Source organism: Pleurodeles waltl, chromosome 1_2 (assembly GCF_031143425.1).
Source record: "Pleurodeles waltl isolate 20211129_DDA chromosome 1_2, aPleWal1.hap1.20221129, whole genome shotgun sequence".
NCBI lineage: Eukaryota > Metazoa > Chordata > Amphibia > Caudata > Salamandridae > Pleurodeles > Pleurodeles waltl.
In genome coordinates, this window is record NC_090437.1 from 1,162,212,235 (window position 1) to 1,162,228,794 (window position 16,560).

At 43.5% G+C, this 16,560-nt stretch overlaps 1 protein-coding gene across 1 annotated transcript in view; it reads left to right on the top strand.

Moving 5' to 3' along the window:
- The window catches only part of EVC (EvC ciliary complex subunit 1), a 436,134-nt gene that overhangs the window by 333,425 nt on the left and 86,149 nt on the right, over window positions 1–16,560 (top strand). Inside the window, exons 13-14 of the mRNA XM_069203012.1 lie at window positions 4,804–4,913; window positions 15,877–16,087. Coding sequence (XP_069059113.1) covers window positions 4,804–4,913; window positions 15,877–16,087 — 321 coding nt within the window. The remainder of the gene's footprint in view (window positions 1–4,803; window positions 4,914–15,876; window positions 16,088–16,560) is intronic.

Genomic DNA, 16,560 nt, shown 5'->3' on the forward strand with positions numbered 1-16,560 from the left:
TACTCATTACCTGTGGGGTTAGTATTCCCAACCCTGCTTGCCTCATTGTCTCCAAAGGAACCCCAATTGGACTAAAGTCTAACAAGGATCTAGTCCTTTTGACTGTCTGTTCTCCCTGCAGGTGTCATCATTGATGCTGTAGCTACTGACTGCGGTCCTGCAACTGAAGTGTAACTCGTAACCAGCTGTTGCTGCGGCTGGGGCAGCAATTGCGGAGTTGGCTCAATCTACACTAACTTTGATCTCGTATATATCGGATCAGGCAGCACCATCAGACTCGTATTTGTTTCCAATACTGGAACAGCAGGTAAATCCTCTGAATCTGTGGTGGCTGCAACTGTATCTGTGTCTCTGGCACAGTGGGTACACTGACACCATTCTGTATCAAAACTGTATCACTTGTCTGCCCTGCACTTGTAACGCCCTTATTTTGTGCCGGGTCTTCAATACTCACACTAGTGCGCTGTACGTTATCAGTTATGGCATAAGGTGGCGGCGATCATGTAACAACTGATTAAGAAACTCTTAATCGTCTGACTCATCTGTGTCTGCCCAAGACCTCGGAGTGTCCTATGGTTTATTAGAATCCTTGTCTGTCTTACAAGTATCCTTCTTTCCCTGTGTCTCGTCTTCTTGTGTTATTGCTGGGAACATTTTAAGTCCGTCAACTACTCCCCTTCTCCACATTTTGCTCTCATTATCCCATCTAGCTTCGGCTAAAGTCTTTTCTGCTCTTTTCATTCTCCTCGCAAATTTCTGCTGTCTCTGTCGAATGGCCATCAAATCCCAGATTGCTAATGCCTCATACTGAGCTGGTCTCGGAGGCGGTTTTTGCACACTTAACACCATTCGCAAGTTCTCCAAAATTCTGGTATTAAACGTTCCGTATTCCGGGAACGCTAAACATCCCTCCTTTTCTGTCAATTTGCACCACTACTTCATCCAAAGACATGGCGCGACTCCCTTCTCTTCCATTACAATATAAGCTGGAGTACCCTCAGGCGGTGTGGGCTCCCCCACACTCGCTTTAATATATACATCTCCCCCCAAAATACTCTTTAGAGCCTTGAAAAACTTCATTTTTGTGTCTTTCTATTTTGTTTAGAATCTAATCAGGAAGTGACTTTAATTCCCAGAACACTCTTCACCCACCTTGCTGAACCTAATGCCTCTCACGGATGGCTGCCAATCCGTGTGCAACCCTTCTTGGCAACTGACCAATCCCAGCGCGGCACCACTGATGTCACACTCGCACACACTGCGGCTGACAAAGTCTTGCGGCTTGTCCTCACACAAAACTAATGAGATATATTGCGAGCACCTTTAACAACCAAAACCCAAATTTGCCGGTTTACTACAGGAAGGGTAACACATTCACTTCAGAACTTTACAGAGATTTGACTTGAAGCCTCAGCCGCTACTCTCTCCTTCTCAGCTCCCGCACTCACAAGCAGAATTTGACCCGCAAATCCTACTCTCGACTTGTCAATGGTTCGTTCTAGTGCACTTTAGAACTTGCCAAATCTCCATTGAAGGTTTCACTCACACAATTTGACTCAAACTCGACTTGTCAACCACGCCCGATTGACCTATTAAACCGCACAAATTACAACATAAACCCAAATGTCTCCTACACTTGTCAATATACTCCGGAGTCTTAGACCACGACGGGTCCGTACATCACCAACAACCATGTGGATAATTTTGAGCACAAAGCGCCACACTCCAGTTTGCCAACTTCCCTACTCTCATACTGCAGAGTAAGCCCACTCCTACTAAAACAACATTACCTGACCTAAATCCACACAAACTTTACAAATCACCTGCAATATGCATAAGCTGAGCAAGTGCAATTTCTACACCACACATGCTAAAACGCCGAGAACATACCCTAACTCACTTAGGCAAGCTCCGAGATTCCCGCAAAGTCATGGGGAATTTAGAAACGCATCATACCTCCAATTTGCATTATCTTGAAAAACCACTTTTAAACAATGGTTCCACATCCTAGGGCCCCAAAGGGCCTAAACTGTCGCTCTGCTACCAGAACTGTTAACGCGTCACTTTATGACTAATTTACTCACTTTATGACTCATTTTAGGCCAATGAATCTTTTGACCCTGATTGAAGACACCTTAGGACGAGATATCTAAAAAGGTCAATATAAGGCAAGAATGGTTTTAAGAACCAAACAGCAAAGTCTCTATGCAGAGTGACAAAGTGTCTGGGTCATAGCAAATCGCATCAGCATCTCCCTAACTCTCTCCTAGTCTCCTATTCTCTCCTGTTCTCTCTAGTTCTCTATTCACTTCCTTGTGACAAGGGTTTTTTTCCCCTTTTCTGTTGTACAATCCCCTAAAAGCTAATTGGCTGGGGTCAGTACCCCACTATCTCTATCCAATAGTTTTTCAATTACTTCATTGATTTTGTCACCCCATAACTGTTCTCACGTAGTTTATTGGTCCTTATGATTGACGACTTCAGTGGGTAGAATGTCCGGTATGATTTCATACTCTTGTGGTCCTCTTTGCATCTTTAGTCAGTGGCTCCATTGTCTGTACCGGTTCAGGCGACCTTGTACCTGCAACTAGTCTACACTGTTGCATTCAGCAAGAATGTTTCACTAAGCAAGTCGAATTTCATGGGAACGGATCTACTACAGTCACGTTCATCTTCTAGTTTGGAGAAAAACAAGAGTTCATGTCCTTCAGCAAGTCAGCACACTGCACATTATAAAAATACATTTAATATGAAAGCCAGGCAGCTAGGCCTCGCCTCATGCTAACTAAGGCCTAATGATTTATTAGCAGAACCTTTTACATATAACCTGTTATTATTAGTGAAAAATCATATCATAATATAACATTTCAACATTATTAATCAGTTTAATTAGTCATTGTATATGTTGGCGGCCACTCCCCGTGGGCACATTTCAAGCGCACGTTTTAGTAAAATATATTAATACATTTTCTATGCGGCATTATTACATGTTAGTTCATAAACATTTCATATTAGTATAAGCTATGCTCTCCCACATGTAAGAACTAAAATAATGCTTGGGGTCAGATCTTGGGTGGTAAAGGCTCACGAAAGTCATGTTTTTTATGTGTCTTGATTTAGTACTCAATTTATGTGTACTAAAGTACTTTTGTTTATAAAGTAAAGGAGTGGCTGGACCATGGTTTACCTATGAGTATTGCTCTATCTTACTGCATTTTAAGTATCATCACTTCCTTGCCCAACCCTTGGACAAAGATCATTGTAGTTTAGTTTGATGTCCAGTTCTACTGTTGGCAGAGGATCCCATTGTTTGATGACTTCAAGTGTCACAATTGCGATTTGAGCCTAGTAACCCCGGACTGCATTGGGACCACGAGACCCAGGCATCTCTAATGTCTCCTTTTTTTTTGAAAATTCATATTATGGTAAAGAATTACGTAGGGAAGAAAGTAGAAGAGATGATTTTGACAGGCCCCGAAATGACTTTACAAATTGTAATTAATGTAGCCAAAATATTGCACAATTATAGAAGTGTGGTCAGGAAACAAGTAATATATATTGATATATGGCTAGCAAAAGGAAAAGCTGATGCTTTTGGTTGGCTGATAAAGACAATTTCTATGCAGTTGAGAGTAATAAGTAAGCAACAATATGTTGGGTGACTCCTGGTAGTTACTCAATGATGAGATTAGCTTGTTGGGCTTTTTAGACTGATTTCGGTTTCAGTGGGAGGCTGAGCAGAAACACAGTTCTGTTTTGCGTTAGCCATAATTAATGTAATTGGCAACAAAGTAGATCCAACTCAAAATCCACTGATTTGTTAGTAGGGGATAGACCAGGGAAAGATTTTAGAGAGTATGGAACATAGAATGATTACAATTATGCAGATTCTAGTCTAATCTCATCTTCTAAGGTTCACATCCTAGCGGGACCACTCAGCTCTTTATCGTTCTGAGGTTATTAAAATGAGTGCCATTTATTTGGGGAACAATTAACATATGTTATTCAGTGCCTAATGCCCCAAGAAGTGAACAAACTCTTTACAAACAAACGATGTTTTTTTTAGTGTGGTGACTGGAAAGGGGTTCAATACTGCATCCTGAACATTTAATGTAAGAAATCTGCTGCTTGCATACCAGAAACAGTTTAGAGAAATGAGAGGTGATTGATGCACACACAATCTTACACAACTAATAGAAATGTCTCATTGGTAGACCCCTATGCTGGTTTTCTTCAGTCTTATCATGGTTTTAAGACTGTGTATTCGTTTTTTGGATTTTCAACACGTGTAGTTGAGTTGTGTACACGCCCTTTAGCAGTCCTGCATAATTAACCCTAACACACCTTTTAGTAAATTTAACCCTTAAAACATGCGTTCCCTAATAAATGTTTTATTTTTCATTCATATATTTGCTTTCTCCTCTTCCATACCATAATTTAAGATTGAAAACAATATACTTGAACGTGTGCCATTTAGAAGTCAAAATTTACTAACAAAATATAGTTCGTGTTAATACTTCGGAGTATTTCGGATTGTATATTATTTAATTTTGTCGCTTTATTGATTTTAGTGCAGTAATTCAAAGATATCGTTATATTTATATCCATGGCATATTTTCATAATGTTATTTGAATAGCATTAAAAACAAAATTATTCATATGCACCTTCTTGGTTACTGTAAGTACAAGCAAATGAGGGGTGCCTCTCAAATAGCATTTTCGAATAAAAAATGTGGCTTTCTAAAAATTCCAATGATATGAGATATTGTAAATCTGAATCTTAATTGTGTTTTTTATTAACAGATCTGGGCAAAAGAACATGCTCTGTCTGCTGTGCTGCAGAACCACTTGTCTGAGAAGCACGAAAAAATTCTTCAAGGCACTATAAACAGACTAAATGGCCTGAGCGAGGAGTACGTATATCTTTCGAGGGCTCGATGTATGCTATTAGTAAAGCTAGTTCAAGCCGATCCAAAATAAAACAGCTGAAGAGGTGACATTGAAACCTGGGGATGGGCAGAGCTAATCAGTCTGCGCCTGATTGCAATAGACTCATAATTATTAATTCATTTGTATCTATTAGTTGAGGCATGCTCATAATCCAGAGAGCAGAATCGTCAGTCTTGTCAAACTATCGGGAACAAACCTGCTCAATATACAGTTATTACAGTGGAAACATTTACACAATATTCCGGCCTTCCAACTTGCAATACTATAACATTTGCTTGAAAATTACTTTTCTAATTATTCGTTCAAGATTCCAGAACAGGTGGAAAGATTCAGATTTTATTTTTATTTTAACCCTGAGACGTGTTTAAAGTCTCAAGATATAAACAATAACTATCTTTTCTAAAAGATGAGCATAACACCAGTGTGCTTGCTTCATGATTATGACTTAAATATAGCATATTTCTAAGATTGTGTGTAGTAGGAAGAAAACAAGTTTATGAAGACAATGTCCATAAAACATTCTGAACAATCATTAACACAGTTACAATTTAAAATGGCTTAATGCCCAACCGCCCCACCCATGAGCCCCAGTCTGCCCTGACCCACAGTAAAACTCAGATTAACCAAACATAACATTTGCACAAGTCTTACTGCCACATCTAAATAACAAATTTCTGACAGCAACTCTACTGCCTCTAACCTTCTCACTGTTCTATATTTAAAAAACAATGGTTTTAAAAGCTTAATCCAATTATGAAGATAAAAAGCACAGTCCAGGGGGCGTGGCCAAGATAGCGGTGGGTAAGATGTCTTTCCCTGCTTCCCTGTCCTCACCACCATAAAGCACCGCACAGCGGCCTGCCCACAGCACTGATGTGCCCCCACAGTGCAGGAGAGCAGACAGCAACAGGCAACAGTGACACTGGGTATGGTCCCTCCTGTTGTGAGACTGGCCAATAGTTAAGGAACCCTCAGCCTCCAGCCTTACCAAGTGGCACATAAGATGGCGTCCGGAACTGGGTACAGACCCTCTTGTCATGGGACTGACCCTAATTTAAGAAACCTCGGCCTCCAGCCCTCCCAAGTGGCACACAAGATGGCAGCCGGTGCTCTCGGACTGAAGCTCGGCCCCACCTGAGCGAGGCTGCTGATCCGGTTGTGCGCTGGGAGCGGCACAGCCTGCGTGGATGTTCCCAGATAGGGCACAGAATGGGCTGGCCTTCATGCGAAGCAGCAAGAGGACGAAGGGTGATTCTTCCTGCGGGGCCCTACCCATCCTCTGGAGTAACTTATTGGCTGGAATTTAAGCACCACTCCCTAGCGTCTGACTGCAGACCGATATATGGAGTGGGGCCACAGCACCCACCAAGGCCTCCAGGGAGGCCCCACTGAATGTAAGTAGCACACCTGCAGACCAAACAGTGCAGCATTTTGAAACCCCCATGCTAGGGGCATTATTGAGCACTGAAATCTCTGTACCTGGTGGAAGTTTGCAATGGGGGGGAGAGTGAAGATGAGGTGGGGTACCCCTTTGGACAAAAGCACATTGTGGGGTCCCCCCCCCCCAAACTGGGCACATGAATTGCTGTTGGCACATACCCTGTCACAGTGCTTGGGTACCAGTGTAGCAGGGACACACCCTTATGGGTCTGGGGTGCCTCAGGTACAATAGCCCCTGCCATGACACATGTAGCAAGCATAACGTAGACCTACTCAGCCCCCAAATCTAAGGACTTCTAGCACCAAGACACAGAGAGGCTCCCTAGGAGTACAGGGCTACTGACATACTAGTCCGATAGACAAGAGTCCTCTTCACTGTTCTCCCTCCATTTCTACTATCCCCGGAGCCATACTATACTTGCCCCAGCTTTGTCTTATGGTGACATGAGCACCAATGATCCTGGTCCCTATCTTGTGACTGTTTTTTTTAGCCGGTTCGACTTGGTTGGGGTTTCACCTGCCTTCCTGCTACACATTGCTGGTCCTGAAGCAACACTCAACGGCTCATACGTGGTGGACATTACCATGTCGTGTCCAGGGGAAAGAAGGACGAATCACCCAGGGATATGCTGAAACCTACTCTGGGGAGGGTGGGAGACAAGCCACCCGTAGAGGGGGTCGAACACCCACAGGAACCTGGCTACGGGAAGAGTCCAGTCACATGTTCTTTCCTGGGAGCACTGTTTGCCTCCCTCCGAGAGGATTTGCAGACAGCCAAAGATCTCTCCTCTAAACTCTCGCATAGGAGAAAGGGTTGCAGCTTTAGAAGACAAAGATGCCGGATGGAATGAAGAGATGGAATGGCTCCAAAAAGAGATTCTTTGGCTTCAGGAGCAACAAATAAACTTACAGTTGCATGCTGAAGGTCTAGAAAACTGCTTGAAAGGAAATAACATTTGTCTTCAGGGGTCCCAACAGCCGCTGAAGGCTCTAATCTGGGACAATATGTAGGAGTCCTCTTTCACAATATCCTGGGCAGTCCTGCAGATGTTAGGATAAAATTAGAGCGGCTTCATAGAGTCAGTCTGCAGGAACCAGCAAACGGCTTCTCTGTGGACATCATAGTCCATGTACATGACTTTCAGGTTAAAGAATCCATCCTACGCAAAGCCTGGGACCTCCATCCACTCCAATTTTGGAGCCATATGCCCTTGTTTTATCAAAACCTAGAGTGACTTCCGGGCAGTCACATCTCACTTGAGGAAAATGGGTGTGCTCTACTCCTGGACCACCCGTTTTGTATCATTTTCTTCCTTGACAGCAGCTGTATCAATTCAGATCCCTGAAGGAGGCCTGCCGGGTGTTTGGCATTGAGGAACCTGTCGCAGAAAGCTGCCTGAGCAGCCCTCAGAACTGGTCGACACATAAATAACTGCATTGATGGAAGCCTTGCTGACCCTTGGACAAAGTGTGCCCACACCCATTGATGCAGAAAAAGCATTTGACCATGTACACTGGCCCAAACCTTTCCGCATACTGGGAAGATTCGGGTTTGGTGAGCTACAAATTAGTTAGTAGTATCTATAACAACCCGAGAGCCTCCATCAGGGTTAGTGGCACTTCATTGGCACTACTCCCTATCCGGAGGGCTACACACCAGCGCTGTCCCTGTCCTATCTTCTTTTGGCTCTTTATATGGAGCAACTAGTGCAACCGGTGAGGGACAACCCGAATGTTTCTGGGATCCCTTCTGGAAGGGAACAACATCTGCCTATAACTGAACACCCAAATTCTCTCCCAGCATCAATAGTCAAGCTCCATCCCTTTGGTGGGGTCTCGGGCTTTAAAGTAAATATAGAAAAATCACAGATCTTGAACCTCACTGTCAGCCCTGCTCCTGAAGCTGCCCTACGCTCTCTTTTACCTTTTGTGTGGGCAGTGGATGCCATCCCGTACCTTGATATCACCTCAGCCTGCACTGCCTCTAAAACAGCAGCTGTTAATTATCCAGCTCTTGTCTCATAGATCTGCAAAGACTTAGAGTCATGAAGTCACCTTGGATGGACAGAGCTGCAGCGGTCAAGATGAGCGTCCTTCCATGCATTTTATGTGTATTCCAGACCTGCCTCTGACACCAACTCTTACTGAGATACGCTCTATTCAACTGGCGGTCCATAATTTTATCTGGGATGGCAAGAAGCCCTGTGTTCACAAACCTGCTACACTGCTTTAAAGAGGAGGGTGGGTTGGCGGTCCCTCACCTGCTTCAATATTACCAAGCTGCACAAATTTTGCTTCATAGTGTAATGGAGCCGCAGGCTCTCGGAGATGCCGGGCATTTGTAGATCAAGCTGTTGCAAGTTCCCACATATGGAAGGAGGCCTGGCTTCACCATAAACATAGGGCTTGGTGCCTATATTCCTCTCTGGTGACACGCTGTATGCTGTAAGTGTGGAACTTAGTAGTGATCAGGGCAGGCTTAACGACTTTCCCTTCCCCACTGACACCGATGCTGGCCAACCCAGATTTAATTCCTGCAATGCAACCAGAGCAGTTTCGCTTCTGACGAGATGTTTGTTGTATGTGGGTGGGCTCCCTCTTTGACACTCAGAAGATAACACCCTTCAACCAGCTAAAAATTGACTATTCCGTAGCTGACACTGTCCAAGTCCATTATCTCCAACTGCCTCGTTGGGTGACGGGCCTGACATACGACAGAGAATGGGACGACTGATGATCTCCTGTATGTTCTTCTGGTGAGGGAACACTCCCCAACCAAACCCAAAGGACAGCTTTGTTGGGAGACCGAATTAGGTAGATCCCTCTCTACGAAGGAATGGGTGGAATTTTTTTTATAGAGTTCACCACACAGCGCATAATATAGCCAGCACTGAAACAGCATATAACACTGCCTCCGATTGGTCCCTGACCCCTGTGAGACTGCAACGATGGAGGCGAGGTGGCTCCTGGGAATGTTGGTGGGGTTGTGATGGCACTGGGACTCTGCTACATCTTTTATGGCATTGCCCAAAGCTTACCAAATACAGGTAACAAGTCCTTCAAGACATCAACACAGCCTTTAATAGCTCCATCCCGAAGTTCCCAGCTTACACCACTCTAGATCTTCCCACCCCCCTGACTTATCCTCTTCGCTCCCTTAAAGGAAGACAAATGGCCAAAGCCCTGGGGACAGCTCACCAGGTATACTCTCTCGCTGGGGCACAGACAGAACACCAGATCACACCTCCTGGATGCACAGATTGTGGTATATGTTGGGGATGGAGACGTTATCTCTTTCTACAGAATCAAACCACACCAGATATGCAGACCTGTGTGCACCTTTCATTAGCCTTCTATCATCTGAATTTCATGAGTTAACATGCCTGACATATCTGCGAATACTCCACCTGATCCCGGACATGCCCTCACTAAAAATCGAAAGTGTCCCTTTCATACACTTCATTTCCTCAACCATCACCCAAATTAGTATATTGCCAATTCCATTGACCACTCAGCCATTGTCAGACAGAGGCATTGGGAGTTTTTGACTTGTCTCTTTTATTTTGCCTAATCTTCCTGAACTCACGCTGCCAGCCTCCGGGTTGTGGGAGGAAGCTGTGTACTTTAATTTATCAGTTTACTAATTTTGATGTCCCCACAATATGATTTAGGCAGTGAAATTTGGGGCTGAACTAAATTGGGGAGCTCCCAAGAGAGCACTCTCTCTGTGCTTGCGGCCGCATGCACCTGCTCTCTGGGTTGGGCTAACCCGCTATTGTCCCGTTGCACAGACTGTTCTTGCGAAGGGACAGCAGGACTGTCCTCATGACCTCCCTCATAATCACTGGAAGAGGAGTTATCAAATGGGACTCCTCCGACTAAAAAATCACTACCAGAGTCTGCGCCATTGTCCTATCCCTCAGATGCTGTCTAAGTAACTGCTGTCTCAGTCTCTGATCCTACGTCAGAGCTGTCCTCTGTAACCCGAGTGAGGGCCTGAGCAGCAGTCATCCAACGAGATGCCATCTCTGCTACTGGCTAAACTGTTGCTCTAAAATACAATCCCACGTAGACAGTCACAAAATTGCTGTTGGCTGTGTGTGTGTGTGTGATACAGTAGAGGTCACCTTACCTTCCCTCAATCAGCACGTTCTTTCAAGACACTCAAAAAAAGACACACTATTACTTCACCTTGTCAGATACCAATCGTCACAGTCTTTAGCACCTCTAGCGCCCAGTCCAACAATCATTATTGGTGCTCGAACTCCCATGACCTCCTCCTCGGATTCCCTCACTACCACCCAGCAAAAGTGTCCTTCATCTCTCCATAACCCCCCGCACATGCATTTCATTTGTATTATAGCACAGCTAATGGCTGACTTTACTAATGTTATTGTCTATTTACATAAAATACAGATTTGATCTTTGCAGTAGGCATATAAACCTTCTGTGCTACTTTATGGCATCAAATCTGCCACTGGACAAAAGTCTGATCCTTTTGTAGCAGAAACATAATCACAAGACTTGCTTGACTTTTTTATTGCTGCCTAAAAGCTACAGTTGAAACGTGTCAGTTGAAGTATGTGCATTCCTTTGAAGACGCAAGCTGCATCTCCAAGACACCTGGTGGCGAATATTTGCATACGTGTGTGTGTGTGTGTGTGTATATATATATATATATATATCACTTTTATATGTGGGTCCGGTTTTCCTGGGGGCCGATCGCAGCCCACAGGGAAACCAAACACGCATTGACAAAAGTGATATATCTATACATATCTATCTAGATAGATATATCTGTAAACATAGATATATCTATATATATAGATAAAGATATATAAATATATATAGATCTATAAAAATTTTTAGTAGCAGTATGGTTTCCTTGGGGCCATAGTGGCCCTCAGGGAAACCATACAACTACTAAAAAAAAATGATTGCCCCTACAGGGGTTCACCCGCGAGCAGGCCTACCCCCTGTAGGGGTAATATATATATTTTTAAATTGAACCCCTAGGGGCGCTATCGGGTGCGATTGCGCCCTCCTAGGGGACACCTACCTGTTTTTAAAAATATGCCCCAGGGGAGGGGGCGGGCCTGCCAGTTTGCCGAGGGGGCCAACACCCCCCCCAACTGAAATCCCTGGTGTCTAGTGGGGTTTCCTGACCCTCGATCGCAGCGCAGCCAGGAAAACAGTTCAGGAAGGCCTTGTTTGAAAGGGGAGAGTCTACCTTTTGGAATTTTCCCTTCTGCAGGGTCATCCCAAATCTTTTTGCCTCCTGCCTCCTATTCTGTTCTGACCTGTTGCTGTTCTGCTAACCAGTGCTAAAGTGCATATGCTCTCAGTGTAAATTGTATGGTTGATTGTTTTATTGATGAATGGCATTTTTTATTTACTAGTAAGTCCCTAGTAAAGTGCACTAGAGGTGGCCAGGGCCTTTAAATCAAATGCTACTAGTCGGCCTGCAGCACGGGTTGTGCCACCCACATTAGTAGCTCTGTAATCATGTCTCAGACCTGCCACTGCAGTGTCTGTGTGTGCAGTTTTAACCTGTCAGTTCGACTTGGCAAGTGTACCCACTTGCGAGGCCTAAACCTTCTCTTTTCTTACATGTAAGACACCCCTAAGGTAGGCCCTAGGTAGCCCCATGGGCAGGGTGCAGTGTATGTTTAAGGTAGGACATATACTAATGTGTTTTATATGTCCTAACAGTGAAATACTGCTAAATTCGGTTTTCACTGTTGCAAGGCCTATCCCTCTCATAGGTTAACATGGGGGCTGATTTTAAAAATGATTAAAGTGTAGATTCCCTTTGGGACTGGATAGACATGTGGAGTTTGGGGTATCACAGTTTAAAAATACATATTTTAGTAAAGTTGATTTTAAGATTGTGTGTTTGAAAATGCCATTTTAAGAAAGTGAGCATTTTCTTGCTTAAACCATTCTGTGACTCTGCCTGTTTGTGGATTCCCTGTCTGGGTCGGTTTGACAGTTGGGCTGTTTGCACCTTTCTCTAGACAGTGACACAAAGGGAGCTGGGGTGTAGGCTGCATATCTTGATGAGCCATCAGTGCTAGGAGGGAGGGGAGGAGTGGTCACTCACACCTGAAAGGGCTGTGCCTGCCCTCACACAATGCAGTCTCCAACCCCATGGTGTGTGTCTGGGGCCTGGCCTGGGCAAGGCAGGATTTCACAAACAAGAGAGACTTTGCTTTGAAGTAAGCCTGCCTCAAAGGGCAAAATGGGTATAAGAAGGGCACCCAAAGCCACAGACTAGGGATCACTTTTGGACATCAAGAGGAACTTCTGCCTGGAGAAGAGCCGAGGAGAAGTGCTGCCCTGCCTGTGACTGTGCTTTGTGGAGCTATCCTGCAGTTGCTGCTTCTGCCTGTGCAAGGGAACAAACACTGGACTTTGTTGTGCATTGCTGCTTTTGAAGAAATCTCCCAGGGCTTGTCCTGAGCTTGCCTCCTGTTGTTGAAGTCTCAGGGCCATCTAAGACTTCCCCTGTCAGCACCTGGACCCTCTGCTGAGACTCCTGCCCTTCCAAGTGGTGCCCTATCCAGTTGCCGGGGCCCTGTCAGGTGAAACTTTCAGGCCAAGATTGAAAATCCACGCACCGACTGCCGTGTTGGGAAATTTCTGACACAATCTCTGAGACGCGGCTGAAGAAATGACACGCCACCGGCTCCACGGCTGAAATCGATGCACCACCTGCAGCGCGGCTGGAAGATAAATGCACGCGGCTGGTGAAACGACACGCCACACCGCTAACGGAGGCTGGTAACATCGCAGCCCACACAGCACATCTTTGCTAATACTGTGCAACAGGATTTTCGACGCAAACCTTGCTGGGTGTGGAAAAATTACGCAATGCCTGCCCAGACCCGAGTGCTTGCCTGGATCAACGCATCGCTCTCCTGAGGAGAGGAAAAAAGATGCACGCCGACCCGACCGGAGTAGGAGAAACGGCACAGGTCTCGCTTGCGGTGAGAAATCAACGGATCACTAACCTTTTTCGACGCACACTCGCCCGTGCGGGTTATTTTGACGCTATCCAGGTACTTTTCAATGCTAACAGTGTTTTTACTGTTTACAAAAGGATTTAAGACTCTTTTGCTTTTAAAATTACTAACTTGACTTGTGTATGTTGGATTTTTGTCGTGTTGGTCTAGTTTTGTTTAGATAAATATTTCCTATTCTAAACCTGTGTTGTGCCATTTTGTGGTGTTTTCACTGAGATACTGTGTGTGTTGGTACACATACTTTACACCTAGACTCTGAAGTTAAGCCTTCCTGCTCATGTCAAGCTACGAAGGGGGTGAGCGGGGTTAGCTGAGGGTGATTCTCCTTTACCCTGACTAGAGTGAGGGTCCTTGCTTGGTCAGGGGGTAACCTGACTGCCAACCAAAGACCCCATTTCTAACAGTCACCTTTAATATCTTGTAAAAATTATCAACATTTGAGTATTAAGGAGGAGTAAGATATTATGGTCTGAGTGTTGTCATGTGTTAATAACAACGCCATTTCAGAATTGTAATGGTTAACAGCTTTAGAACAGGATCTTACTCTGGGAGTGATGTTGGAATATTTTAAGAAGGATTGGGTGAAAGGCAATCTTTCTGATTCTTTAGTGGATGCTTATCAACATACTGAGTTTGAATTGTCTATTGTTAAAGGTTTGCTTTATAGATTTGATCTTTTGATCTAGAGTGGTGGAGTTGGCAGATGATCACATTGGCACGTGATATATGAAAAGAATAGTACAAAAACTATTATGATGCCCAAGTGTGAACAAGGATGTTGAACTGTTTGTGTTGATTTGGTTTAGCATGTGATAAAAATCAGGTTACTGTACCTAGATCAGTGATAGCTATTTCTGTTCCTGATAAAGCATGGGTCAAGTTGGATATGGATATTATTAATCTTGTGGAAGTGATCAATGGTCAGGTTAAACAATGGATTTGTGATAGATGACTACTTTTCTTGGGCACTGGAAATGGCATTCATGAATAATATCACGTTTGTTGTAGTTAAGAACATTTTGGAAAAAATATTTTTTAGAGAAAGGTTTCTAGATCAGATCATTACCGATAATTCTGCTCAGTTTGTCTCATTAAAGTTTGAAGTTTTCCTTTCTGATTTCAGTATCACGCATGTTACAACGTCCCTGTATCATTGCAGAAGGAATGGTCTTGTGGAGTGATGTAATAGTGATTAGGAACAACATACAGTTGACTTGGGTAAACAGATTGGATTGTATGGAAGAGGTGAAAAGTTTAGGGTGGGCACTTCGCATAACACCCAACTCTGAATCAAAAGATTGCCTGGGTTATAAATGAATCGATTATGGATGGAAAGGAAAATGATATCAGAAGAGGTGTTACAGACTATAAGTGAGAGACGTAGAGAAGCACAAGGAAAGTATATTACTGTTAAGGATAGGGTACTAGATGTAAACAAGGAGTTTGTATGAGAGTTAAGGCACATTTAATGGAAAGAAGAAGGGTTCTTGTTTTTCTGGAGCAAGAGAGTTTGTTAAAGTAAGCATACATTCTGTAATCCTGGATGACAGCAAGTGCTGGAATAAAGACAAATTGGCTATTGTTCAAGAACATCATAGGCCTATGGAATCTAAAAGGAATTTAGGTATGGAAATTGATTTTAATCTGAGAACGTTTAGTAGAACATCAAGCCTTCCATTTAAGTTACATAGTTACATGACTATGTGTTAAATTGATTGTATTTTTGAATTTCCATGTATCTTTAGTTTGAAATAGTTAGCCCCTGTTTATATCTGTAAAAATGTTGATGGTTTGATATATTTGTTTGTTGTATATTTTGTATAGAGGGAAGATGTGTTGGGTTTCTATGTGGAATTTCTATGTGGAATCTCTTTTGTCATTGTGGAACTGGAATGTGGGAGTGGGGAGAATGCTACTGTTTGAATGGAAGGCATTTCCTTTGTTTCTGCTCTTCCTGCCAGTTGTGTAGGAAGATGTTCCAATAAACATATACTGATCTCACCTTCATTGCGTTGTTGCATTTTTCACATACCAGTATAAATGACTTTCTCCCTGAAGTCTCAGAGTAACTACTGGAAAACATATCTTCATCTCTAAATCCTCTTGTTATTAAATGAGAACTGTCCCTGCATTTAGTTACCAACTTTACCCATATCATCAAATGCCTTTGTTGTACTTATCATTGTGTGTTGACCCTAACAGGTCTCCGATTTAGTTTGAGCATTTTTCTACTGGCTAGGCTCTATGGATGATAACTACCAGTTCTCTTGGTACTATCCCCTCCCTCTCTACCTTGAAATATGTGTGGCCAGGTACAAAGTAAACAGAGTACACAGTCTTCACTCCCTTCAGTGAAGGATATTGATCATCAAGTGAATAGACAGCTAGGAGGGGACAAATAGCAGAGGACTTATTGTGGTCAATAGATTGTACTGAATGAACTTTAATTCTGTTTTTATAGGTCTGCTACATTTGTGTTTCAACGACACAAGCTGCTTCTGTGTTCTGTTCTAAGAATGATAGCCTTGCGAACTATTGCAGTGGCCACTCAGACTCAAATGAAAGTCTGCCGGAAAAAAAGTCTTCTACAGGAAATGAGGGAACAGCATCTTGTAGAAACAAGGACAACCCACTGTCCAGATGAAAACAAGTGGCAGCTGCACAAGGAAATGGTATACTTTTCAAATGTTGTTTGTTTTCTGCACTATCTATAGTTTATTTGTATATTGGTCCAAGCTCATTTATGTGTGATAAATTCTTTTAAATCCAAATATGCCAAGTTCAATGTATGGTTTGCTTCTTCTCACAGACAGACTCATCTAATGAAATAGGGTTTCGGAGACAAACTGGAATCAGAAAACCTAACACCACCACTAGTGCTTTTGAGAAATTTAGTGGCCACCTCCATAACCATGGAAACAATGTCTTTGGATCTAGATGTGATGTTTTTCTTCAATAAATGGCAATGTCTATGCCCGCATCTCAAATTTGCTTCCCATTTCATATGTTATGTAGTGACATTTGGTGATAGGAACCCCTACTGACAAAGGCATGCAACACAAAACTCTGTTTATTCATTCTCAACAGCCTTCGAAACACTTGCCATCCTTGGAAATAATGACTTGTAGGGAGGAATGCTCCCAAT